Below are 26,701 nucleotides of genomic sequence, written 5' to 3'. Positions count from 1 at the left end.
AGTTCTTGGTCCATAAACATAGTGTTGATTTCTACTTTTTTTTCTGATGATGCAGATCAGCTCAGCCAGTTTCAGGAGCTCATTTGCATCAAATAAAAACCAAAATTAATTAAGAGTAAAGAATTTAAAGGTCATAACACACCTCACTGTCACTGCTGGACTGAGAATCGTCCACCAACCAAAAATACCCAGCCAACAGCGCCCCGTGGGCAGCGTCCTGTGACCACTGATGAAGGTCTAGAAGATGACCGACTCAAACAGCAGCAATAGATGAGCGATCGTCTCTGACTTTACATCTACAAGGTGGACCGACTACGTAGGAGCGTCTAATAGAGTGGACAGTGAGTGGACACGGTGTTTAAACACTCATACCAGCACAACACACACTAACACACCACCACCATGGGGTCCTGACCATTGAAGAACAGGGTGAAAGGGGGTAACAAAGCATGCAGAGAAACATGGACTACAGTCAGTAATTGTAGAACTACAAAGTGCTTCTATATGGTAAGTGGAGCTGATAACATGGACAGTGAGTGTAGAAACAAGGAGGTGGTTTTAATGTTATGGCTGATCGGTGTACATGGATCTGCAGAACCCATCCACACCATCTCAGATCTCCTCTTGTAAAGCTGTGAGCTCGTTCATATCAGGTTTGCGTTTGTTGTTGTCCGAGAGCTCAGGAACGATAAGAACACACGTGCTGTGATGTAATGCGTGGAGATAAGACCATAGATGGCTGCGGTGGTTCTGCCACGTCGACCCCAGCGAACACATACCTACTTCTCCTTCTCCCATAGAGTCACAGTCTGCTGCAGCTCCACTCACAAACCTGCGATGACAGAAGCTCAGGAACGAGTCTTTGTGAGGATGAAGCAATGTGGAAACACGCTCAGAGGAGGCACAGGGAGGGCGACCCGGGCATCGTGGGGCTGTTAGTTGTACTTTTAAAGCGTGATGATGGACTCCTGAGAAGCCGCACTGTTTATTACCCTTACAGGACTGAACTGATGGGATGCTTGTGGAATTTGGCTGAGAATTGTAGGTGAATCATAAATATTGGGATGTGATCATGGATTATATGAGCATGAGTATTGGTGGTGTCATGGAACATCTTACACCGATCAGCCATAACATTAAAACCGCCTCCTTGTTTCTACACTCAGTGTCCATGTTATCAGCTCCACTTTCCACATAGAAGCACTTTGTAGTTCTACAATGACTGACTGTAGTCCATCTGTTTCTCTACATGCTTTGTCAGGACCCCCACAGAGCAGGTATTATTCAGGTGGTGGATGATTCTCAGCACTGCAGTGACACTGACATGGTGGTGGTCTGTTAGTGTGTGTTGTGCTGGTATAAGTGTTTAAACACCGTGTCCACTCACTGTCCACTCTATTAGACACTCCTACCTAGTCGGTCCACCTTGTAGATGTAAAGTCAGAGACAATCACTCATCTATTGCTGCTGTTTGAGTTGGTTATCTTCTAGACCTTCATCAGTGGGCACCGGACGCTGCCCACGGGGCGCTGTTGGCTGGATATTTTTGGTTGGTGGACTAATCTCAGTCCAGCAGTGACAGTGAGGTGTTTAAAAACTCCAGCAGCGCTGCTGTGTCTAATCCACTCATACCAGCACAACACACACTAACACACCACCACCATGTCAGTGTCACTGCAGTGCTGAGAATCATCCACCACCTAAATAATAGCTGCTCTGTGGGGGTCCTGTGGGGGTCCTGACCATTGAAGAACAGGGTGAAAGGGGGTAACAAAGCATGTAGAGAAACAGATGGACTACAGTCAGTCATTGTAGAACTACAAAGTGCTTCTATATGGTAAGTGGAGCTGATAAAATGGACAGTGAGTGTAGAAACAAGGAGGTGGTTTCAATGTTATGGCTGATCTGTGTATCTGGTACCAGGATGTTACCTGCAGGTCCTTCAGCTTTTGTATTGTGTAAGGTGGACATCATCTTGAAGAAAACAGGATTTATTGGACCATTTGATCTATTGTATGTGCTACTAGCCTTGCCCGGCTCTCTACAGACATTGGGTGTATCTGGGGAGGGAAAAGACTCATTGCAACTGCAACACTGACACCTACTGTCTGATCCAGGATACCCACTGGCCAAACTTTTTGGGCATTAGGCATAGATCGATGATGCACGAAGGGGACATTTGGCAGTAAGATGGTTTGACCACAGACTGACCCTCTGTGTGATCTTTCAGCTAGAACAGCCGCTCTTCTGAGAAGGCTTCTCACAAGACTTTGAAGTATATCTGTAGGAATTTGTGCCCATTCTGTTAAAAAAACGTTTGTATGACTGGACACTGATGTTGGTCATGAAAGCCTCAGTTGATGTTCCGGTTCATTCCAGAGCTGTCGAGTGGGGCTGAGGTCAGAGCTCTGTGCAGGACACTGGAGTTTCTTTAAATCAAGCTTTTTCATGTCTTCCAAGTTTGAAGTACAGTTTAGGGAAGGCCCTGTCCTGTTCCAGCATGGTTGTACCCCTGTGCACAAATACAGCTCTATAATTTACTTTCTATGATTGATTTATTACACCTGTTGGCAATAGTTGTGGCTGAAATGCATGAATTACAAGTGATGTCCAGATACTTTTGTCCACTGCTCTCTTCATACTGTCTGGAGAACCTTTTGTTTGTAATGGATCTTCACTTTCTCTCCCGACCTCCTATCATCACTGATTTTTTAAGCACCCTGACGTAAAAGACATTCGGGTCATTAATTTTAAGGCCGCGCTTTTTGAAGCTCAAGCTGCATTTCATGGCCGGTTATTTTATTAACCGCATGGCTCTTGATGGTATCGTTTGAATGTTTCGGTGGCTGATGAGGTAAAGACCGGGGTGCTGATCTTCAGCGCGAGCGTGAAGGGACGAGGACGAGTTTATCTGATGGATCAGGCGTGTTGATGGAACTCTCAGTACTTGCTTTGTTTTCACAGCTGCATCAGATCAGTTCAGATAAGAAAAGCTATAAACATCACCGCTGCACCACAGGTCATTTGTTCTACCCTCATTTTGCATCGTCTAGGTTTGGATATTCTCAATTCCCATCCAAACTCTCGCTGACTGACGAGGGCAACGGGCTCGGGCTTTCCACCGTCCAGCAGCGGAGAGTCACTGACGACCATACTACTCCAAACTACCTGGTGACTGAAAGTATTCGCTCGTCTGCCTTCACACACATATGAACTTGAGTGACTCCCATTCTTAATCCACAGGGTTTAATATGATAACAGCTTGAACTCTTCTGGGAAGGCTTTCCACAAGGTTTAGGAGTGTGTTTATGGGAATTTTTGACCGTTCTTCCAGAAGCGCATTTGTGAGATCAGGCGCTGATGTTGGACGAGAAGGCCTGGCTCACGGTCTCCGCTCTAATTCATCCCAAAGGTGTTCTATCGGTCAAGTTCTAGTTGAGTTCTTCCACACCGAACTGGCTCATCCACGTCTTTATGGAGCTTGTGCTTTGTGCACTGGTGCGCAGTCATGTTGGAACAGGAAGGGGCCATCCCCAAACTGTTCCCACAAAGTTGTGAGCATGAAATTGTCCTGATGAAGCATTAAGAGTTCCTTTCACTGGAACTAAGGGGCCGAGCCCAACTCCTGAAAAACACCCCCACACCAAAATCCCCCCTCCACCACACTTTACACTCGGCACAATACAGTCAGACAGGTACCGTTCTCCTGGAAACCGCCAAACCCAGACCTGGAGAAGCGTGATTCTTCACTCCAGAGAACACGTCTCCACCGCTCTAGTCCAGTGGCGGCGTGCTTTACTCCACTGCATCCGGTGATGTGAGGCTTGTATGCAGCTGCTCGGACATGGAAACACGTTCCATGAAGCTCTACACACTGTTCCTGTGCTAATCTGAAGGACACATGAAGTTTGGAGGTCTGTAGTGATGGACTCTGCAGAAAGTTGGTGACCTCTGCGCACTATGTTCCTCAGCATCCGCTGACCCGCCCTGTCATTTTACGTGGTAACACGTCAAATCGCTTCCACTTTGTTATAACAGCACTGACAGTCGACTGTGGAATATTTAGTAGTGAGGAAATTTCACCACTGGACTTGTTGCACAGGTGGCATCACGGTACCACGCTGGAATTCACTGAGCTCCTGAGAGCGACCCGTTCTTTCACTAATGTGTGTAGAAGCAGTCTGCATGCCGAGGTGCTCGGTTTTATACACCTGTGGCCATGGAAGTGATCGGAACACCTGAATTCAATGACCTCTTAAAACAGGCCTCTTAAATGAAAAGCTGTTGGAACATGCGTGACAATGTTTACAGTCAAGCGAGCTTTACATCAGCGTAGGCTTAGAGGCTGCAAGGTAAGAAAACAGCCGCTGCTACAGACCCTAAAAGTTCAGAACATCTACACTGTGGTAATCCATTCCTAAATCTTGACCTGGACATGGTGGGATGAAGGGAACAGGATGTGTATCCCTCAGTACTGGCCATGTGTTCCTCTCACAGCTGGACTCCAGACTCGCCATCATGTGTACGATATATTTTCCAGCCGCAGATCTTCGGATGTGCAGAAGACGAGTTAAAACGTGTCTAGAGACACGAGACACGGAAGCCAAGGCATTCTGGGAAGCAGCTAGAGAAATAAACAGTGGACATGGTTTAGGGACGGAGTACAGGGGAAGAAAGAGACGACTGGTGCGGTGGGTCGGTGGGTGAGTGGGTTTATGGAGATGCATGGTTTGGATGTCTTTCATTTACAAATAATAAATGTTTGTAAATCTGAAGCAGAACGTTGATGTTCTACTGATTTACACCACACGTCAGTCAAAACTGACCACATAGGACCACCACTGAGCCGGGAGGTCTGGGGTCCGAGCATGGCAGTGACAATGACAGCCAGTCACATGGTCTGTGAGGTTCTACGGACAGAATGGGGCTGTTTGTGCATTTAGTAAGGACAACGACCTGCACGGTGATGTTTTATACAGTCACCAAAATTATTGGGACACACAAAACGTGCAACAGGAACTTCAACACAGTGGTACTCTAACTCTATGTGTGGTACTGATAGAAATCCCTCTTACTTACCCTATTAATATTAGCCATTTTTGTCGTGTGAGGTAAATCTTTGGGCGCTTGGGTGGTGCAGCGTTCTAACACACTAGCACACCACTGCGGAGTGTTGGAACTGGCGAATTGGAATCTCAGTAGAGCCACTGACCTGACTGGGCGTCCAGACAAACACATTTGTCCATGTTCAAGGGAGGAAAGGTCGGACGGCGTCTCTTCCCGCTGCCACTGCGATATGGAATCTCTGGTACTGGTCTGGGCGCCCATGTGAGCAGGTATGCGATATGATTTTGTGTCGGAACCCAATACTGTCAGGTGATAAGAAGCGGCGGCAGATTAGAAACACATCAAAGGAGGTTTGTGTGGTGATCTGGCTGTGCTTGACCAGTTAAACAAGTGGCAGCGGATTTACAATTGGGATTTGAAAAAGTAAGAGATAAAGAGGAAAATTGGGGCCACCATGCTCTCAGTCCCATAATGTTCTTAGTTAGATTTTCTATGACTAGACAGCTTCACATGATCTGACACTGGAATAGAACTCATGGCACAACGGAGTGGAAGTACAGATTTAAGGACTATAAGAGCAGGATACCATTAACTGAATATCATTAACTGAGGGAAGATTTTGGAGGAGCTCAGCACCTTGGTGGACGAGGGTGTTTTCTCCCACATGTTCCTGAGCAGGACTGACTGTAGTCTGGCTGTAGCTGAGCGTGTTTGGCTCGTGCAGGTCAGTGAAGGAGTTTAATGGAGCTCAAAAGTCCTCTGAACGTTTCTCTTTTATGAAGGGGAAAAAGTCCAGCAGCGACTCTCGAGCTCACAGTGGGAATCTGACCACACGCACTTCAACCGCACGGCCGACAGGACTGAGTAAACTCCGACACATGACCGCGGCGATGAGAGAGAGCGAGGAGACTAGAACAGGAACGCTTCGGAGAGACGGGTGATGTAATTCTAGCTCGGAATAATCAGTGGTTTTATATTTATATCAGTTCCTCTACAAATCAGCCATCAGATTAAACAATCCTCACAATATTTGCAGTGTTTCCGTGCTAAACGTGTAATTCTTTCACGCTCATTCTAAGAACGTCACTGAGCTGTGGGTGAACCAGTTCAAGAAGTTACTCAACACATGCTTCAAAATATTCCTTGTCCTGAATGTTGTGTAGAGAAAACAAGGTTCATCATGAGGAAAACATGGAAAATGTGAGATTTTTAAAATGCATTTACTCTCCAGTTCTCCTCCTAATCTAGTCGTGTCCAATTATTTGATCGCATTTCGCCTCAGTTGCTGCAGATTCTCATTCCTGACCCCTATGACACGTTTGTAGTATCTGACTGCTTCTTTTTTACATAAGGAGGGTTGGTATGGAGATCCGTATCGTACACGGAGAGTCATGCACGATCTCCGCTATCCCCTGTCTCTGTGCAGCACCATCGATCAGCCAGCAGAGGTCGTAACTGCAGCAGTTATGAGGAATTCCTTCAGCCCTTTCTCTCCTGGACGAGCCAATCGTTGTCCGTGTCGGCGTCCAGCCGTTCGATAGCAGAACTGAGAATCAAGCTCGCCAGTTTGAAATGTCAGCACTGGTGGGCTAGCGTGTTTTACTGCTGCATTTACATTTACGGCATTTAGCAGACCAAAGTGACTTACAGTACTGTGACAGTATATTGTCTAAGCGGTTGAGAGTTAAGGGTCTTGCTCGAGGGTCCAACAGGAGTAACCTGGCAGTGAACATATAAGATGTTTATAATTTTTTCCAATCTAATTTGGATCCAATCTTAATTTCTAGCAATCTAAGAAAAGCTGCACCATCATCTTAGATCTTTTAAGGATTTTAGACCTTAATGCTGATGTGCACAACACTGATTCTAAAATGTCCATATTATTTTATCCCAATTATTGGATGTACAACAAAAGTCAGAAGTTTACATACGCTCATAGGAGGCGACTTCTCTGTGCCCAAATAAATAGGGCTAGTCTGATTGCACACATTAGAAAGTGTGTGGAACAGTGGTGTTTTGTCAAGGTTGATTCCTCCCCCCTCCTTCCCCTTAGTTACCCCGTATTCTGAGAGTAACTTGTCTGACTGTCTGATCGAGTGATTTGGATCAGGAGCTTCTTTCTTGCACAGCAGCCCATGATGATGTAAAGCCTGTCTGACTGGGGACAGTGTCCAATCATTCAGTCATTATCTCTTAAAAATGTTGGTTATCCCAGCAGGCTGACGTGTACAATAATGTTTACATAGAAATATTAAAATCTATTAAATGCAACAACTGGTTCTGTAGAAATGTTAAAACGGTAAATAAAGACAAAGACAAAATTGCAACAGAATAAATGTTTTATAAATTTATATACAAATGACAGTTTCAGCATTTACACTGGATTACAAACTCTCATTATACACTGATGAGCCAAAACATTATAACCACCCCTTTCCTTTTCAAACATGTGCATGATGACTACTACAACCCCTGGCAAAAATTATGGAATCACCACTCTTGGAAGATGTTCTGTCAATTGTTTAATTTTGTAGAAAAAAAATAAATCACAGACATGCCACAAAACTATCATTTTTCAAAATGTCAACCTTCTGGCATTAAGAAACAATAAAAAAAAAGAAACAAATATAATAGTTGTGGTCAGTCACAATTGCTTTTTTTTTAGATCAAGTAGAGGAAAAAAATATGGAATCACTCAAATCTGAGGAAAAAATTATGGAATCACTCTGTAATTTGCAGTTTAAAAACAAAACATCTGCAGCAGATTAGATTTGCTAATTATTCTTCAGTTTAAAAAGAGTGCTCACACCTCGGAGAGCTGTTGCACAAAGCAGATTGTCATGAATCATGGTTCCAACACAAGATATGTCAGTTGAAACAAATGAGAGGATTATAAAACTCCTTCAAGAAGATAAATCATTGTGGAATGTCGCAAAAGATGTTGGTTGTTCCCAGTAAGCTGTGTTTAAAATCTGGACCAAGTACAAACAAAATGGGAAGGTTGTAAAAGGGAAGCATACTGGTAGACCAAGTAAGACATCAAAGCATCAACATAGAAAACTTAAAGCAATATGTCTTGAAAACAGAAAATGCACAACAAAACAAATGAGAAACAAGTGGCCGGAAAGTGGAGTCAATGTCTGTGACTGAACTGTAAGAAATCACCTAAAAGAAATGGGATTTACATACAGAAAAGCCAAACAAAAGCCACCATTAACACCTAAAAAGAAAAGAACAAGGTTAAAGTAGGCTAAAGAAAAGCAATCGTGGACTGTGGGTGACTGGATAAAAGTGATCTTCAGTGATGAATCGTGAATCTGCATTGGGCAAGGTGATGATGCTGGAACTTTTGTTTGGTGTCTGTCCAATGAAATTTATGAAGATAACTGCCTAAAGAAAACATGATAATTTCCACAGTTGTTGATGATATGGGCCTGCATGTCGGGTAAAGGCACAGGGGAGATGATCTTCAATAAATGCCAAAGTCCACATTGAAATTTTGGACGCTTTTCTTATTCCATCAGTTGAAAGGATGTTTGGTGATGATGACTTCATTTTTCAAGATGATAATGCATCTTGCCATAGGGCAAAGGACGTGAAAACTTTCCTTCAAGAAAACATATAATGTCAATGGCATGGCCTGCAAATAGTCCGGATCTCAATCCATTTAAAAATCTCTGGTGGAAATTGAAGAAAATGGTCAATGACAAGGTTCCAACCTGCAAAGCTGATCTGGCAACAGCAATAAGAGACAGTTGAAGGCAGATTGATGAAGAATACTGTTTGTCATTAGTTAACTCCATGCCTCAGAGAGTTTAAACCATTATAAAAGCCAGAGGTGGTGCAACAAAGTAATAATGGTGCACTGTTTTCTAATGATTCCATCATTTTTTCCTCAGATTTGAGTGATTCCATATTTTTTTCCTCTACTTGATCTAAAAAAAAAAGCAATTGTGACTGACCACAACTATTATATTTGTTTCTTTTTTTATTGTTTCTTAATGCCAGAGGGTTGACAGTTTGAGAAATGATAGTTTTGTGGCATGTCTGTGATTTATTTTTTTTCTACAAAATTAAACAATTGAAAGAACATCTTCCAAGAGTGGTGATTCCATAATTTTTGCCAGGGGTTGTATAAAGACCCGAGGAACTGTGGTCAGGACCAGATCGTTATGACCCACAGCGGTCCGAGGAGGGACGAGCCAGGGGACGTGAGGATGATTTTAATCCTGGTGCCACACAGAGCATCGACCCCTGCCCATGCATCTCCTGTCCATCGTCCCAAACACCTACAATGTGCACCACGGTATCAGAACTGAACACTAGTCCAACGAGAACACTAGTCCTACAAGATCATGTGGACGGCGGGGCATTTTAAGAAGTCGGTCATAATCTTATGGCTCATCAGTGATCACATGATTACATGTTTAATAAAATGACTTACAAACAAACCCTTTAAGGTACCAGCATGTAGGTGTTCCATGTACAAATGTACACAATCTACAGAGAAATGAGGAGCATGATGGACGTCTGAAGCTCATACGGGGGTCACGGGTAACAAACCGCTTCAGTAAAGTCTAAAAACGATCTACATACCCCATGAAGGGGTCATTAAAATTACACTGTATGGACAAAAGTATCTGGACACCTGACCAGAATGACCGTCTGTGTGATCTTTTCAGCTAGAACAGAACAGCCTGTGAACTTCTGTGTCTGTGGGAATTTGTGCCCATTCAGTCAAAAGATGACAGTGTTTGTACGGCTGGGCGCTGATCGATCAGTTGGTGTTCCGGTTCAACCCAGAGCTGTCGAGTGGAGCTTTTCTTCATGCCGCTCATGCTGGGACCAGAGAGGGCCTTCCCTAAACTGTTGCTGCAAAGTTGGAAGCATATAATAGAAGGGGCGTCCCAATACTTTTGTCCATATAGCGTACGAACAGCGAGGTCGCAGTTAAACCCGGTGTTTATGTATTCGGCGTTCCTGTGGGTCTGTACAGAGGGTCGGCCGGCTGTGTTCCAATTCGTTCCTCCTGCGTGAGGAGGGTGCACTTCGGTGACACCGCTGGACATTTCGGACACACGCGTGTCGTCACGCCGCTTAGAAGGACGAGAGTTTAAAAAATGACATAAAAAATCCAAATAAAAACTTTTCAGAATAAAAAAAATGCACTAAAATCATTAAACAATAAAAAAGATCAAACGTTCCATTAAATCATGAATACACAACAGAAGTCAAAAGTTTACACGCGCCTGTAGGAGGCGACTTCTCTGTGCCCAAATAAATAGGGCTAGTTTGATTGCATACATTAGAAAGTGCGTGGAACAGTGGTGTTTTGTCAAGGTTGACTCAGAGACCGGAACACAAGAGGGAAGCTCCTGCACCCATGTGATCAGCAACAACCTTCAGATGAGCTTCAAGGTGCTGCATTTGAAGGAGCTTTTTCTTGGGCGCAGGAGCTCACGGTGATGTGAAGCCTGTCTGACTGTGAACAGTGTCCAATCATTCAGTTATAGTGAGTGTGTAAGAACTCCCAAATATGGAAAAAGGTGCTGAGTCACTACAAATCTACACAAATCTGTACAATCATCTACACTAAACAATAATTACAAAGGTTCATCCATCCATCCATTCATCATCCATTCATCAACCTAATCATCCATCCATCCAACCATCCATCCATCCATTCATCATCCATCCAACCATCTATTCATCATCCATTCATCAACCTAATCATCCATCCATCCATCCATCCATCATCCATCCATTCATCATCCATCCAACCATCTATTCATCATCCATTCATCAACCTAATCATCCATCCATCATCCATCCATCCATCCATCCATCCATCCAACCATCCATCATCCATCCATCCATCCAACCATCCATCCAACCATCCATCATCCATCCATCCATCATCCATCCATCCATCCATCCAACCATCCATCCAACCATCCATCCGTCCAATCATCATCCATTCATCAACCTAATCATCCATCCATCATCCATTCATCAACCTAATCATCCATCCATCATCCATCCATCCATCCATCCAACCATCCATCATCCATCCATCCATCCATCCATCCATCATCCATCCAACCATCCATCATCCATCCATCCAACCATCCATCATCCATCCAACCATCCATCCATCCATCCATCCATCATCCATCCAACCATCCATCCATCCATCCATCCATCATCCATCCAACCATCCATCATCCATCCAACCATCATCCATCCATCATCCATCCATCATCCATCCATCAAACCATCCATCCATCATCCATCCATCCAACCATCCATCCAACCATCCATCCGTCCAATCATCATCCATTCATCAACCTAATCATCCATCCATCATCCATTCATCAACCTAATCATCCATCCATCATCCATTCATCAACCTAATCATTCATCCATCATCCATCCATCCATCCATCCATCATCCATCCAACCATCCATCATCCATCCATCCATCCATCATCCATCCATCCATCCATCATCCATCCATCCAACCATCCATCCATTCATCATCCATCCAACCATCCATCCATCCATCCATCATCCATCCATTCATCATCCATCCAACCATCCATCATCCATAATTCATCCATCATCCATCCATCTATTCATCATCCATCCATCCGTCCAATCATCATCCATTCATCAACCTAATCATCCATCCATCCACACATCCATCCATAATTCATCCATCCATTCCTACATTCATTCAATCATTTATCCATCTGTCCGCCCAATCAGGATCTGCACCGCTTGAAAACACTGATCACTGTCTTACTACACCCTGGACATGGCATCAGTTAATCACAGACACACACATTTACTCCCATCTTGGGGAAAATTAAAGCCAATCCACCTTCTGCATGTTTTAGGAGGTGAGAAAACCCTCCTGTAAATACATGAAGTGAAACTCCTCACAGACAGAGCGGAGTCGTCTGAAACCTGAGCATCTCATCCATACTGAGCTGAGTTCTGCCCCACCCTTCTGGAACGCTGTTCACTAGATCATGGAACACGACTACAGGGATTCACTATCACTACAGGGTCGCTCTCTCCTGGCATCTGCCAGATTTAGGTATTTAGAATGGTCCGGTGTCCAATGGTGGTGTGCTTTACACCCCACCAGCGGGCGAGTGTGCAACCACGTTCCTGCATGAAATCAATCCACGAAGCTTCTGATGAACAGGTCACGAGCTGATGTGGCTTCTAGTGTGTTTGCAGGACAGATGATTCAGCACTCGGCTTATTTAATAAGCTCGTCTGGCTTTGAGACCGAGCTGTTGCTGCTCATAGAATAGCACCAGGTAATCAAAGCATTTCTAAGACAGATAAAGAATTGAAGGACGTGCTCGTTCATTCTGCTGCTAATGTTTATGGACATGTAGATGATTTAATGCATCCGTATGTGATGGGCGTGGCTAAAATAGCTGAATATACTCGTTGGGGTCGTCTATATACTTTTGGAATGCACTGTCCTTCAGCAGCAGACTCAGGATCAGTAACGGTTCAGTTTCTCTGGATCGTTTGATGCCATCTGAGTAAAATCCTGGAAAATATCCTGATATGTTTCATCACCTGAGGAGGAAAACACAGAGAATAAATAAAAAACGTCTTCTAACACTCTGTCCATGCACACTTCTCTTATTTTATACAAGAATGTTATTTTTTTAAACGGAAAATTAGTAAAGGATGGAAAAAAAGGGAAGAAGCGATCGTACCTGCACTCAGAGCTCATCAGCCAATCAGCAGAGAGAAAATGAGCAAGAGGAGAGAGAAGTGTACGTACAGTTCAGGTCAGAAGTTTACATACATCTAAACCATTATACAGCCGTTCTGGAGCCAAGAGGATTAAGGGCCAAACTCAGGGGCCAAACAGGGGCTGCTTGATACAGCAAGATTCAAACACTTAACCTCTTCTGATTCCCTTCCCTGAGTACCAATGATTAAGAAGCTAAAACGAATAATATCAGCCAGTAGTTTGTGTTTTTAAGTTTGGACATCACTGGTTAAACTTCATGGTCTGGTTTTATATCCTGTACTAAATTCTAACCCCCGATTTACTATTTTTTGTCACATTCAGTAATTAAACAATAATCACATATTAAAATGTGCAGACAAATGTTATATTTAGGTTCTTTCTGTACTAAATGTGTTTATTTACACTATACATTATTAAGTATGTTAGAGAGCAGTTCCATAACCATAAGGGTTAAAATAAACCATGTTTTTGGGGTGGGTGTGTGGGGGGTGATTGATTGTAATCGATCCTCACAGGCTATTTTATAGTGAAGCTTTATTAATGACACGCAAGGCTTTGGCGCCCTCTGGTGTCCTGAACTGAGAATTACAGCTAAAGAGCAGCAGGGTCTGAAATAAAGTTTTAAATAGAATTTTTATCACATCTCATCAGTCTGATTTGTTACAGATGTTACAAAAACAGGACGGATGTAGAGGAGAAGGAAGAATTGTTAATCAGAAGCTGATGAATGGAAACAACAGGAGATGAAACTAGAAAGAAAGAAAATACAGATAAAAGACGTGAACCATTAAATGAGGGAGGAAAGCAAAGGAGCATTAGAAGAAAATAGAAACGATTTATTATTATTTATTATTAACATTAATCTGTGATTTTATTTTATGTTTACATTCGAGACCAGATTAAGCAGTGAAAGTTTCACAGAAAAGCAAAACAGAACAGCAGAAAAAGGTTCTAGTAAAGTGAAAGAGGTGGAAAAATAATTTAAATAGAATCAAATCTGCAGCATCTCACTGTGAACACGACCCGCATAAAAAAAAATAGCAGCATAAATTTGGGACACGCTTCTCCAGAGCAACACCAGTAAAACCCGAGTACGTTCTCATTTCTATTCTAGTCTAATGATCACACAGCTACGCCTTATAAAGGTACCCCGAGGACTAAATCTAGAATATATACAGAATATATACAGTACATACATACAGAAAAAAATAATCAGCATTTCTATTTAACATTTATATAAATTTATCCCTAAAAATTAAAATGCTTCGACTCCGTGATTAGGAAAAATAAAAAGCTAATTATGCATAATTACTCCTCTTAATTACATTCAGTCTTTACAAAAAAATCCTAATTTCTACATAAAATAAATAATCAGATTAATAAATAATAAATGACTTTGTTGGTATAAAGTGATCTGACACAGATCAGGAATGTATTTCAGCTTTAGTGACCACGCTGAAGCCGGTGCTACACTGTGTGATGATGGGCATCATGATGCCTCCATTGAGACCACAAGGGTCTGAAAATATTCTGGCAGCATCAGAAATTTAGACTCAAAAATCCGTCTCGAAAAGCGTGAGTGTGTTTGTATACAGTGGATATAAAGTTTACACCCCCCTGTTACAGTGGCAGGTTCTTCATGTAAAACAAATCAGACCAGAAGGAATCATCTCAGAACTTTTTCTACTTTTAATGCTTCCCATCATCTGCAGAATTCAATTAAAATGAAAATAAAAATGAAACTAAAATAATGAGGTTGTATAAATATTCACACCCTCTTATTATAGGGGGTGTAGCTCTGTTTAGAATGAACCAATCACATTCAAGCTCATGTTAAACAGTACTCAGCACATATAAAGTTCAGCTCTTCTGTTAGGATTTATCACATTTACTTACAGCGTCTTACAGCATAAACACAAAGATCTTCCTAAATCTAACAGATCTGGAGCGCTTTTGCAAGGATAAGCGGCAACGATCACTAAGTTAAGACGTGCCAGGCTGATAAACTTCAACCCAAAAAGACTGAACGCTGAAATCAATTTAAAAGGTGCTTCAACAAAGTGTAAGTATTTATGCAACCTCATTATTTATAACAAAAAGATTTTAGTTTGTTTATAATGAAATTTTACAGATTTGTTTTGTACAGGAAACTTTAAAAGTGGAAAAGTTCATTAATTCCAGTCTGACTTTTTTCACATGATAAAAACTCGTCACTGTAACAGGGGTGTATAAACTTACATCTACTGTATCTGTATGTGTGTGTGTGTGTGTATATCAGTGTGTGTATATGTGTGTGTGTGTGTATGTATATATATGTGTGTGTATCTGTGTATGTGTGTTTATGTGTGTGTGTATATATATATATGTAGGTGTGTGTATATACATATATGTGTGTGTATCTGTGTATATATATATATATATATATAAATATATAAAAAGTATGTGTGTATATATATACAGTGTATCACAAAAGTGAGTACACCCCTCACATTTCTGCAGATATTTTATTATATCTTTTCATGGGACAACACTATAGACATGAAACTTGGATATAACTTAGAGTAGTCAGTGTACAGCTTGTATAGCAGTGTAGATTTACTGTCTTCTGAAAATAACTCAACACACAGCCATTCATGTCTAAATAGCTGCAACATAAGTGAGTACACCCCACAGTGAACATGTCCAAATTGTGCCCAAATGTGTCGTTGTCCCTCCCTGGTGTCATGTGTCAAGGTCCCAGGTGTAAATGGGGAGCAAATGTTAAATTTGGTGTTTTGGGTACAATTCTCTCATACTGGCCACTGGATATTCAACATGGCACCTCATGGCAAAGAACTCTCTGAGGATGTGAGAAATAGAATTGTTGCTCTCCACAAAGATGGCCTGGGCTATAAGAAGATTGCTAACACCCTGAAACTGAGCTACAGCATGGTGGCCAAGGTCATACAGCGGTTTTCCAGGACAGGTTCCACTCGGAACAGGCTTCGCCAGGGTCGACCAAAGAAGTCGAGTCCACGTGTTCGGCGTCATATCCAGAGGTTGGCTTTAAAAAATAGACACATGAGTGCTGCCAGCATTGCTGCAGAGGTTGAAGACGTGGGAGGTCAGCCTGTCAGTGCTCAGACCATACGCCGCACACTGCATCAACTCGGTCTGCATGGTCGTCATCCCAGAAGGAAGCTGACGCACAAGAAAGCCAGCAAACAGTTTGCTGAAGACAAGCAGTCCAAGAACATGGATTACTGGAATGCCCTGTGGTCTGACGAGACCAAGATAAACTTGTTTGGCTCAGATGGTGTCCAGCATGTGTGGCGGCGCCCTGGTGAGAAGTACCAAGACAACTGTATCTTGCCTACAGTCAAGCATGGTGGTGGTAGCATCATGGTCTTGGGCTGCATGAGTGTTGCTGGCACTGGGGAGCTGCAGTTCATTGAGGGAAACATGAATTCCAACATGTACTGTGACATTCTGAAACAGAGCATGATCCCCTCCCTTCGAAAACTGGGCCTCATGGCAGTTTTCCAACAGGATAATGACCCCAAACACAACCTCCAAGATGACAACTGCCTTGCTGAGGAAGCTGAAGGTAAAGGTGATGGACTAAACCCAATTGAGCACCTGTGGCGCATCCTCAAGTGGAAGGTGGAGGAGTTCAAGGTGTCTAACGTCCACCAGCTCCGTGATGTCATCATGGAGGAGTGGAAGAGGATTCCAGTAGCAACCTGTGCAGCTCTGGTGAATTCCATGCCCAGGAGGGTTAAGGCAGTGCTGGATAATAATGGTGGTCACACAAAATATTGACACTTTGGGCACAATTTGGACATGTTCACTGTGGGGTGTACTCACTTATGTTGCAGCTATTTAGACATTAATGGCTGTGTGTTGAGTTATTTTCAGAAGACAGTAAATCTACACTGCTATACAAGTTGTACACTGACTACTCTAAGTTATATCCAAGTTTTATGTCTATAGTGTTGTCCCATGAAAAGATATAATAAAATATTTGCAGAAATGTGAGGGGTGTACTTACTTTTGATACACTGTATGTAGGTGTGTGTCTGTATATATATATATATGTGTGTGTGTGTGTGTGTGTATGTGTGTTTATGTGTGTGTGTGTATATATATGTGTGTATGTATGTGTGTATATGAGTGTGTTTATGTGAGGGTGTGTGTATATGTGTGTGTGTGTGTGTGTGTGTGTGTGTATGTGTGTGTGTGTGTGTGTGTGTGTGTGTGTGTATATGTGTGTGTGTGTGTGTGTGTATGTATGTGTGTGTGTGTGTGTGTGTATGTATGTGTGTGTGTGTGTGTGTGTATGTGTGTGTGTGTGTGTGTGTGTGTGTGTGTGTGTACAGCAGCAGATGCTGGGATGTAAAGGTTAGCGCTCTGTTAGCTGTAAGCTAATGAACTCCTCTATGCAGGTCCTGTACTGGAGCTCGGTCAGACTGTTAGCTGAATATTGACCTGTGGGGTTATACGGTCCCTCCGACTCCCTCATCTCCTCATTCATCTTCGCCAGTCGCAGCCTGAGGAGAAGAGACACGACCATCAGTCAGTCACTGACCTGCTCAACAATGTCATCAAAACCTTTAAAACTGGGCTCGAGTTCGGATCTCCGTATGAATCCGCCTGGTGCAGGTGAAAAGAAGCGGTCGGTGCTGCACACGTGTCGGAGGGGGCGTGTGTTAGTCAATACCATCGGGGGAATTGGATACGACTAGATCGGGAGGTAAAACGTTCGCTGTAGAGGCCGGCATTTCAGCAAGGTAGTCTGCCATGTTTACGTTTGTGATCCCATGTGTAATTAAGATTTTCTGACACATTACAATTATAAACAAAGACTCACAGTGTTACGATGTCGGCGTTCGCTGCTTCCACGGCGATGGAGAGCGGCGTCCTGTCCTCGATGTCTGATGCGTTCTGATTGGCTTTGCGCTTCAGGAACAAACACACCTGCCTGAGAACCACAAATAAATAAATAAATAAATAAATAAATAAATAAATAAATACATAAATAAATAAATAAATAAATACATAAATACATAAATAAATAAATAAATATAAGATAACATGTTTTTATCATTCTGTGTTTTCATATTTATACTGTCCGAGCACTTTATTAGGAACAGCTCAGACCAGAAGAATACAATCAACAAGGTCAAGCATGTCGGGGACAATAATGTTATGGGGGTGATTTTCTGCTGCAGAAACTGGTGTGTGTGTGTGTGTGTGTGTAACACTGACCCGGTGTGGCCGAGGATGGTGGCGTGGTGCAGGGGTCCTCTCCCCTGACTGTCACACTGATTCACATTGGCTGAATTTTGGAGCAGGAACTCACAGGTGACCAGAGATCCCTAAAAAACATCAAAAACATCAAACATATTTCATCTGTCACATGTTTTATGAATTTAGACGACCGCTGCTGCTGCTGAAACGCGCCCCCTGCTGTCTGGGGGGGGGCGACAGCACGACTGCTGGGGTGTTCGCAGGTTCATTCCGTGCGCGGTGCGGCTCTCTGCGAGACTCCAGCAATTATTAATAGTAAACCGCTGGTCGAGGACTCACCCCGTACACGGCCATGATGAGCGGCGTCCTCTTGTCCTCGTCCGTGTTGATGAAGTTGACCTTCGCCCCGTGTGCCAGCGCCTCGGCCATGTCGGGCAGGCTGCAGCTGAAGGACGCCCAGTACAGCTGCATGCTGGGACTGAACTGTTTGGGCTCCGAGAAAACCAGCGACTCTTTACCGCCGCACGGCGCAGACTGGGCGTCGGCCGCTTCTGCACGATACAGGAGAGACGTTTCACACACTCGCGTTCACACACAAGAACCAACATTACACTGGTTCCTGAACTGTTCAGGGCCTGTTTATAGTTCCTCTGTTCACTGCACCTCATGGTGGTGTACAAAACTAATTTTGCTCATTAATAGTAATAGTAATAATAATAATAATAATAATAATAATAATATTAATAATAATAATATTAATAATTACAATAATATTACTACTACTAATAATAATAATAATGATAATAATATTAATAATAGTAATTAATAGTAATAATAATAATAATATTAATAATAATAATGATAACAATAATAATAATAATTAATAGTAATTAATAAAAATAATAATAATATTAATAATAATGATAATAATAATAATATTAATAATAATAATAATGATAATATTATAATAATAATAATTAATAGTAATTAATAAAAATATTAATAATAATGATAATAATAATAATAATGATAATAATAATAATAATTAATAATAAATTTAAAAAATATATTAATAACAATAATAATGATAATATTAATAATAATAATGATGATGATAATAACAATAATAATAATAATTAATAATAATAATGATAATAATAATAATATTAATAATAACAATATTAATAATAATAATAATAATAATAATAATAAGGACAATCACTGCAGCACATGAGCGCCCTCTACTGGACATTTGTATTGTTTATGCTGACTTGACGCTGCTCATTGGATGGTTATTACTGAGGAACCACTGCTTTAGAACCCTCCGTTCTCGAGCCTCCATGCAGTTGTATCTCTGGAGGGATCGGTGATGATGGGGCTCACCTGTTTGGTCCAGGTTGTTAGAAGATGCGCTGGTGCTCAGAACCTCTCTGCTTCCTTCAGCGCTGTTCGGAATTCCACCGTCTTCACTTTTCACTGAGAAAACAAACAAATACACTATTGTTTTACTGTCTGGATTTTCTCCCACCCTCTTTATCACCCGATTTAGTCATTTCCAATTCCCAAACTGTGAATTGCATAGCCCAGGATCTAATCAAGCCTTCCCCAAACTTGGGCGTGGCCGAACTCAATATTTCTGAAGTGTTCCTCACACTTTTACCCAGTGTTTGATGAAGTTCGATGAAGTTTGATGGACCCACCTGAGGTTCTGGACTCTTTGTGGCCGTGTGAGCGTCGAGGAGCCTGGGGCGTTTCCGAGGAGCTGCTGAGACGTTTCCGCTGGACGCTCAAAGCCGTGACCTTCAGCTTCAGATCTTCCTCCGACGGCCTTCTGATGAACCTCCGGTCCACGTATTTAGCTCTGATGTACGACTCCACGTCCTGCCTGAGGAACCCAGAGACACGGAGGCCTGGTCAGCGGCTTTAGGTTAGACTTTATTAGACTTCTAACGCGTGTGTGTGTGTTCATACGTACCTGGAGTCTCCTGGCTGAGGTTTTGTCGCCCCGAGTTCCTCCCTGCGAGCCTCGTAGATCCGATTCATGACGTCGTTTCCCAGCTCACACATCAGCTGCAGCACAGGACACACAGAACCACCGAGGACGTCAGAACCGGACCCACCGTCTATCAGTGGTGGTTTATTTGAACAAAAACACTAGCACAGAGGATCCCACTGTTCTCTTTATATTCCTCCACACCTCGTGCTGATGCCTGGACCAGACAGCAGGAGTCACTGTTGCTGCGTCCAGAAGCCGAGTTTAAATTCGGCCTCCTCTTTGTACCAGCCAGGTAGGTAGCACTGCTGAGTTTGAACACTCCACACAGGTGAGCTACCACCCCCATGCTGGCAAAAGAGGGCCGCAGACTAGCACCTGCTCCCCTCAACATGTAAAGCTGCAGACCACTTCTTTAGGCCAGCCAGCAGCAGATTCTCACTTTACACCACTCTGTTCTTCCCTCTGTCCTCTCAGTTTTTTTAATCAGTCCTCTCGGTCCTTCCCTTTGTCTTCCATGTCCCTTGTCCTTTCTGTCCCTCCCTGTTTCTCTGTCTGTCCTCTCCGTCCTTCCCTCTGTCCTTGCTGTCCCCGTCCTCTCTATCCCTCCCACTGTCCTCTCTGTTCTTCCCTCTGACCTCCATGTCCCCGTCCTTTCTATCCTTCTCTCTGTCCTCTCAGTTTCTATATCAGTCCTCTCCGCCCCTCTCTCTGTCCTACATGTCCCGTCCTCCCTATCTCTCCCTCTGTCCTTCCCTCCATTTGTCCTCCATGTCCTGTCCTCTCTTTACGACCCATACCACCCTTTGTCCTCTTTCTTTCTCCTCACGTCTTCTCTGTATCTCCATCTGTCCTCTCTGTTTCTCTGTCCGTCCTCCCCGTACTCACCTTCAGCAGTTCAGGCTCCCATGTGTCCAGGGTCAGAGATCTCACCTTGGAGAAATGAACTCCCAAACTCCTGATCAAACACAAAACATCAGTACAGATCAAACAAGATTTAACATTAAAATATAATAATAACATAATACAAATTGTGGTTAATTATCTGGACTTTTCACTAAAATGAAAGTAATTTTTTATTAAAGTAGATATTGAATAGTTCATTACAAAAGTATAATACAAATACTACAAGGCACTTCACCCTCAACAGCTCGGATCAAAAACTAAAGACCTGGCAACCCCGATGACTCGGGTTGTACCTGTGCATGCCCGAGCACTGGATACACAGCGTGATGCCCAGGTTAATGCTGGCCCACTTGGGCTCCGGCTGGCCACAGTCACAGCACACGTTGTTCCCGGCGATGGCCATGACCTTCTGTAAAGCTCCTTCTCCTTTCACGCTCTTCTCTCTGGGGTCGGATTCCAAACTGCACGTGGAGGGCGAGGACTTCCTGTCCAGCTTCTGTTAACAATAATCAACAGCGGGGTGTGAAAAAAACACACGTTCCACGGACAGACGGATCACAGACCGTTCGGACACAGACGGACCTGTATGTCTGGTGTAAAACTAACTGAAGTCATCTGTCTGGGAGCTGAAGATGAAACAGAACCTCTCACCTGAGGAGAGAACCTGTAGAGACGCTGTGACCTGGTGAGCCATTAAACCACCAGTTCAAGACTAAAAACCAGCAAATGAACCTAATAAGAAGCAGTTAATATAATAGAGATCAGTGGCTGGGCTCGATTACAGAATCATGCCCTTCTGTCCTGCCAAATATGGCTGGCAGAGGGAGCACGGAAGCGCAGATGAGGCTCAGTGGTTACGATAATGGACCAATAATAAAGAAGCTTGCCAGTTCAAGCTCCACCACTGCCAAGTTGCCACTGCCGGGCCCCTCGGAAAGGCCCTTAACCCTTAAAGTCGCTAAAAAATGGCCCTCAAGTTGTTCGATGAGCTAAAATCGTCCGTCAGAAAGGGGGCAGATACTTTTTCACACCTCGGCGGGATCTGATCGGTCTCTGAAGGCCGTGGCGATGCTGTTCTGCACGGCTTTGATCCACGCCCGTCTCAGCTTCTCCGAGTCAGCCTGCATCATACAGTTCCTACACACACACACACACACACACACACACACACACACACACACACACACACACACATTAACATCCTGGAACTTCTGCAAAACATGCTGTAATAATTTCATTTCACGGCTATGGTGGGTCCAGGACAGGACACCAATCCACCACGGGGCCTCGGGTCATGGACGCGATCTGTACTGGAGCTCAGTGAGCGCTGGGAAATGATGCCAAACGTAACCCAGCGCTTTAACACGCCTCTCAGAGAACCACATCCAACAGTAGGCCAATTTCTATCTCCTTTTTTTAAACGTGTGGCAGCTTTGCAAAAGACCCCTCACTGATCTGGACTCACTTTGTAGGTGAAACCACCTCGAAGCAGAAGCGGCGCTCGATGTCCTCGCAGTGTTTCACCGTACACAGGCGCAGATCCTCCACCACCACCGTGGGGTTTTCCTGGAAATAAAAACTAATTTTAATACACTGGTGCTGGTCATAAAATTAGAATATCATGAAAAAGTTCATTTATTTCAGTAATTCCATTCAAAAAGTGAAACTTGACACAAGGAATGCGACAGCTGAAACCCATGTCTTGCATACGTCTGTGCGTGGTGGTTCTTGAAGCACTGACTCCAGCTGCAGTCCACTCTTTGTGAATCTCCCCCACATTTTTGAATGGGTTCTGTTTCACAATCCTCTCTAGGGTGCGGTTATCCCTATTGCTTGTACACTTTTTTCTACCACATCTTTTCCTTCCCTTCGCCTCTCTATTAATGTGCTTGGACACAGAGCTCTGTGAACAGCCAGCCTCTTTAGCAATGACCTTTTGTGTCTCGCCCTCCTTGTGCAAGGTGTCGATGGTTGTCTTTTGGACAACTGTCAAGTCAGCAGTCTTCCCCATGATTGTGTAGCCTACAGAACTAGACTGAGAGACCATTTAAAGGCCTTTGCAGGGGTTTTGAGTTAATTAGCTGATTAGAGTGTGGCACCAGGTGTCTTCAATATTGTACCTTGTCACAATATTCTCATTTTCTGAGATACTGAATTTGGGGTTTTCATTAGTTGTCAGTTATAATCATCAACATTAAAAGAAATAAACATTTGAAATATATCAGTCTGTGTGTAATGAATGAATATAATATACAAGTTTCACTTTTTGAATGGAATTACTGAAGTAAATCAACTTTTTCATGATATTCTAATTTTATGACCAGCACCAGTATATTAGCTAGCAAATTGCTAACAGCACGCTAGCTGATCAGCTTGCCGTATAACCGTACAATAAACTTAAACCTGATAAAAGGATGGTAAACGGCTAACTGACACGCCCATTACATAATTTAAGGGTTACTCTCACTGCTCACGGACATGTTGCCGCTTGCCTCAGCGCGGGGTTTGATATTGACGTTTTGTACATAAAACCATTCGTTAATATCGACTTGATTCATTGACTTCGTCTGAAACAGTAAAGGTCCTTCCCCAAACTGATGCCACAAAGCCGAAAACATATCATCTATTGTATTTTAATCAATGATGTCATATCTGGTGGCTATGAGCTGGTATCTGTTAGACTAATAATATAAAGGATGCTGGTTTAAGCCACACCCACAACTGCCAGTTTGCCAGGGTTGGGCCCTTGAGCAAGGCCCTCGATGATTAATTACTTGGCTGTCTCGTACACTCGCTCGGTGGTGACCATCTTCCTTTATGCAATTTAAGTCCCACCCACATCTGCTGTCACTGTTGGGCCCTTGAGCAAGGCCCTCGATGATGAATTACTTGACTAACGGGTGTGGCTAAATCACCCAAACTCAAAATTAGTACAGGTCGCTACCATGCGGCACACGTGTACGGAGGACTGCACTACTCTCCCTGTGCTCTGCTGCTCGTCCCGGTGCCTCGACCGGACAGCAGGGGTCAGCGTTACAGCATCGATGAGCCATTCCCTCCCTCAGGCATGGCCGACTGTGTCTTTTGAGCACATTCCCGACCCGCGGGGGCACCAGCGGGTACCGAATTAGACGGCTGCGCCGCCCGGGCACCCCTGAGGCACAAGAGAACGTTTCGGAGGAGGAACGGAACCAACCTTGAACTTCTTCTGATACACCAGCTGATTGTTCTGAATGGAGAACCAGCGCCTGCAGAGAAACACACACACACACACACGGTCAAAAGTATGTGGACACCCAACCATGAGAGTGTTGGACACCTGGTCATTACTCCAAAGTTGCCTCTCATTCCCAGCTATAATAACACAACAACTACGCCGTCATGCCTTTGTGATGGTTGTCTGCTCTGATTCTCTTATGCCACCCTGTCTCGTGTCGCTGGTTAACACAATCCACGACGTATTGATGCCAATCCAGCTGATTCTTGGTCTCCCTTGTTCTGTCATGAGGTTCAGGAGCTTCTTTAATGTTCTGGCAGTCTCGTACACTCGCTCAGTGGTGATCATCTTCCTCTCAAAAGCACAGTCCAAGCAATTAAGGGCTAAGGGCCTTGCTTAAGGGCCCAACAGTGGCAATCGCCTTTCAAGGGTAATTTACTAGTCCATAACCTTAACAGTCAGGCTACAAGTGCCCTAACCTCCTTCACTGCTTAGGATTCATAGCTAGTGGTCAATATGTGGAGTGTGTGTGTGTGGGAATTTGTGCCCGTTCAGCCCAATACTCATGCTGGACAAGAGGGGTCTGGGCTCGCAATCAGCATTCCAATTCAGCCCGTAGATGTGCAGTTCTGTTTTGGCCCTCTGTACCCACTATAGAAGCTTCATCTTCACATGGAACAGTGGTAACCTAGTGCAGAGCTTTGGGCTGTCAATCGAAAGGTTGTGGGTTTAAATCCTGGCCATACAATAGCTGTTCTCATTCTTTCTTTTGAGCATTCATTCTAGTGGTTAAGGTACTGGACTAGTAATCAGAAGGTCACTGGTTTAAGCCCCACCACTGCTAGGCTGCTAACGTTGGGCCCTTGAGCAAGGCCCTTAACCCTCAATTGCTCAGACTGTACGCTGTTAAAGCAGTGTAAGTCGCTTTGGATAAAAGCGTCCGCTATATACTGACAATGTAAGCGGTCGCTCCTTACCTGTTCCAGGTCTTGAAGGCATTACTCGCCCTCTTGAAGAGATACCCCTCCATGATGACCCCGTTCTCAGCGTCCACGTTGTACTCCAGCTTGGTGTCATCATTCGAATAGTCCTGAGGAAACATCACGAGGATCTATCATCTAGAGCAGATCTAACACGTTTACACCGATCAGCCATAACATTAAAACCACCTCGCTGTATATTTTATCAGCTCCACTTACCATATAGAAGCACTTTGTAGGTCTACAATTACTGACTGTAGTCCATCTGTTTCTCTACATGCTTTGTTACCCCCTTTCACCCTGTTCTACAATGGTCAGGACCCCCACAGGACCACCATTATTGAGGTGGTGGATGATTCTCAGCACTGCAGTGACACTGACATGGTGCTGGTGTGTTAGTGTGTGTTGTGCTGGTATGAGTGGATCAGACACAGCAATACTGAATTGCTCCTTTATGTTGCAGCTTTGACAGGATCCACTCCTCTGCAAAGCCTTTCTACAAGACTATGGGGAGGCAACCGAGTGTAATCTGGGTGGCACACAACTAGTCAAACCATGTGCCCAGGAAGAGAGAGGGGGCCTCCCTAAAGTGTTGGCATAATGTCATTTTTATACATGACCATGGTAGCTTAGTGGTTAAGGTACCTGACTAGTAATCATAAGGTTCCTGGTTCAAGCCCCACTACCATCAGGTTGCCACTGTTGGGCCCCTGACCCTCAATTGCCTGAAATGTATTTAGTGATAGATGTAAGTTGCTTTGGATAAAAGCGTCTGCTAAATGATGTAAATGTAAATGTACATGTAAAAACTCAATTATTAGAAGGGGCGTCCACATACTTTTGGCCATGTGTGTGTACGCTGGGCTGTATTTACTCGGAACCAGCACAGAGACGTTCCGTGTGTTTTATTTTATTAATTGTATTGTTTTTAGAGGGTACATTTATGCTAAACAGTGATGGCAGTGATTAATTTAAATAAGGAACGTCGTATATTAAATAATAAAGGCATACATTTTTTAATGCCGTCGTTAAAACGCTGCGCTTCGCTGGTGCCGGCGGCATGGAAACGGATCGAAACCAGACACCCGGTGATTCACCATCACGCAGCCTGGACGGTCCGGTGATGAAAACCAGACGCCTGGAGACGGAGGATCGGCCGTCAGTCCGACGGAGAGGGGAAACGTTTCACCTTTATACAGACTTACAGCGGCAGCAGACTACAGCAATCTGATTACAAATCACATCTCCAGAAATGCTGGTATAGGAGATATAAGAGTCAAAAGTATGTGGACACCCCAGCATTTAACGTCCATTCCAGCTATATCGTCACGTCTGTTCATCGATCCGTCGATTTTGCACGTCAATCCGTTCAAAAATAAGGTTTTTTAGGTCTTTCACCATCTACCGGACATGATATTATGAAAAGATTGAAGTAACCTGGTGTTGTTAACTTCCAAACAATTTCAGGGTCTGTCTGAAACCTGGTGACCCGCCCTGCTCCCCTCTACCTCCCTGATCAGCTC

General features: G+C 43.6%; 1 protein-coding gene across 1 annotated transcript in view; it reads right to left on the bottom strand.

Annotated features, from left to right (window-relative positions):
* Nucleotides 1-11,295: 11,295 nt before the first annotated feature.
* Nucleotides 11,296-26,701, bottom strand: part of LOC134331232 (arf-GAP with coiled-coil, ANK repeat and PH domain-containing protein 2-like) — a 38,053-nt gene continuing 22,647 nt past the window's right edge. Inside the window, exons 10-23 of the mRNA XM_063012549.1 lie at nt 25,176-25,288; nt 24,178-24,229; nt 22,447-22,547; nt 22,013-22,118; nt 21,275-21,477; nt 20,964-21,033; nt 20,058-20,152; nt 19,783-19,967; nt 19,466-19,558; nt 18,422-18,633; nt 18,101-18,210; nt 17,703-17,813; nt 17,321-17,382; nt 11,296-12,669 (exon numbers count right to left, since the gene is read on the bottom strand). Coding sequence (XP_062868619.1) covers nt 12,590-12,669; nt 17,321-17,382; nt 17,703-17,813; nt 18,101-18,210; nt 18,422-18,633; nt 19,466-19,558; nt 19,783-19,967; nt 20,058-20,152; nt 20,964-21,033; nt 21,275-21,477; nt 22,013-22,118; nt 22,447-22,547; nt 24,178-24,229; nt 25,176-25,288 — 1,593 coding nt within the window. The 3' untranslated portion in view covers nt 11,296-12,589. The remainder of the gene's footprint in view (nt 12,670-17,320; nt 17,383-17,702; nt 17,814-18,100; nt 18,211-18,421; nt 18,634-19,465; nt 19,559-19,782; nt 19,968-20,057; nt 20,153-20,963; nt 21,034-21,274; nt 21,478-22,012; nt 22,119-22,446; nt 22,548-24,177; nt 24,230-25,175; nt 25,289-26,701) is intronic.

Source organism: Trichomycterus rosablanca, chromosome 17 (genome assembly GCF_030014385.1).
Source record: "Trichomycterus rosablanca isolate fTriRos1 chromosome 17, fTriRos1.hap1, whole genome shotgun sequence".
Lineage (NCBI taxonomy): Eukaryota > Metazoa > Chordata > Actinopteri > Siluriformes > Trichomycteridae > Trichomycterus > Trichomycterus rosablanca.
The sequence above is the reverse complement of the archived record's forward strand: the minus strand, read 5'-3'. Positions and strand labels throughout refer to the sequence as shown.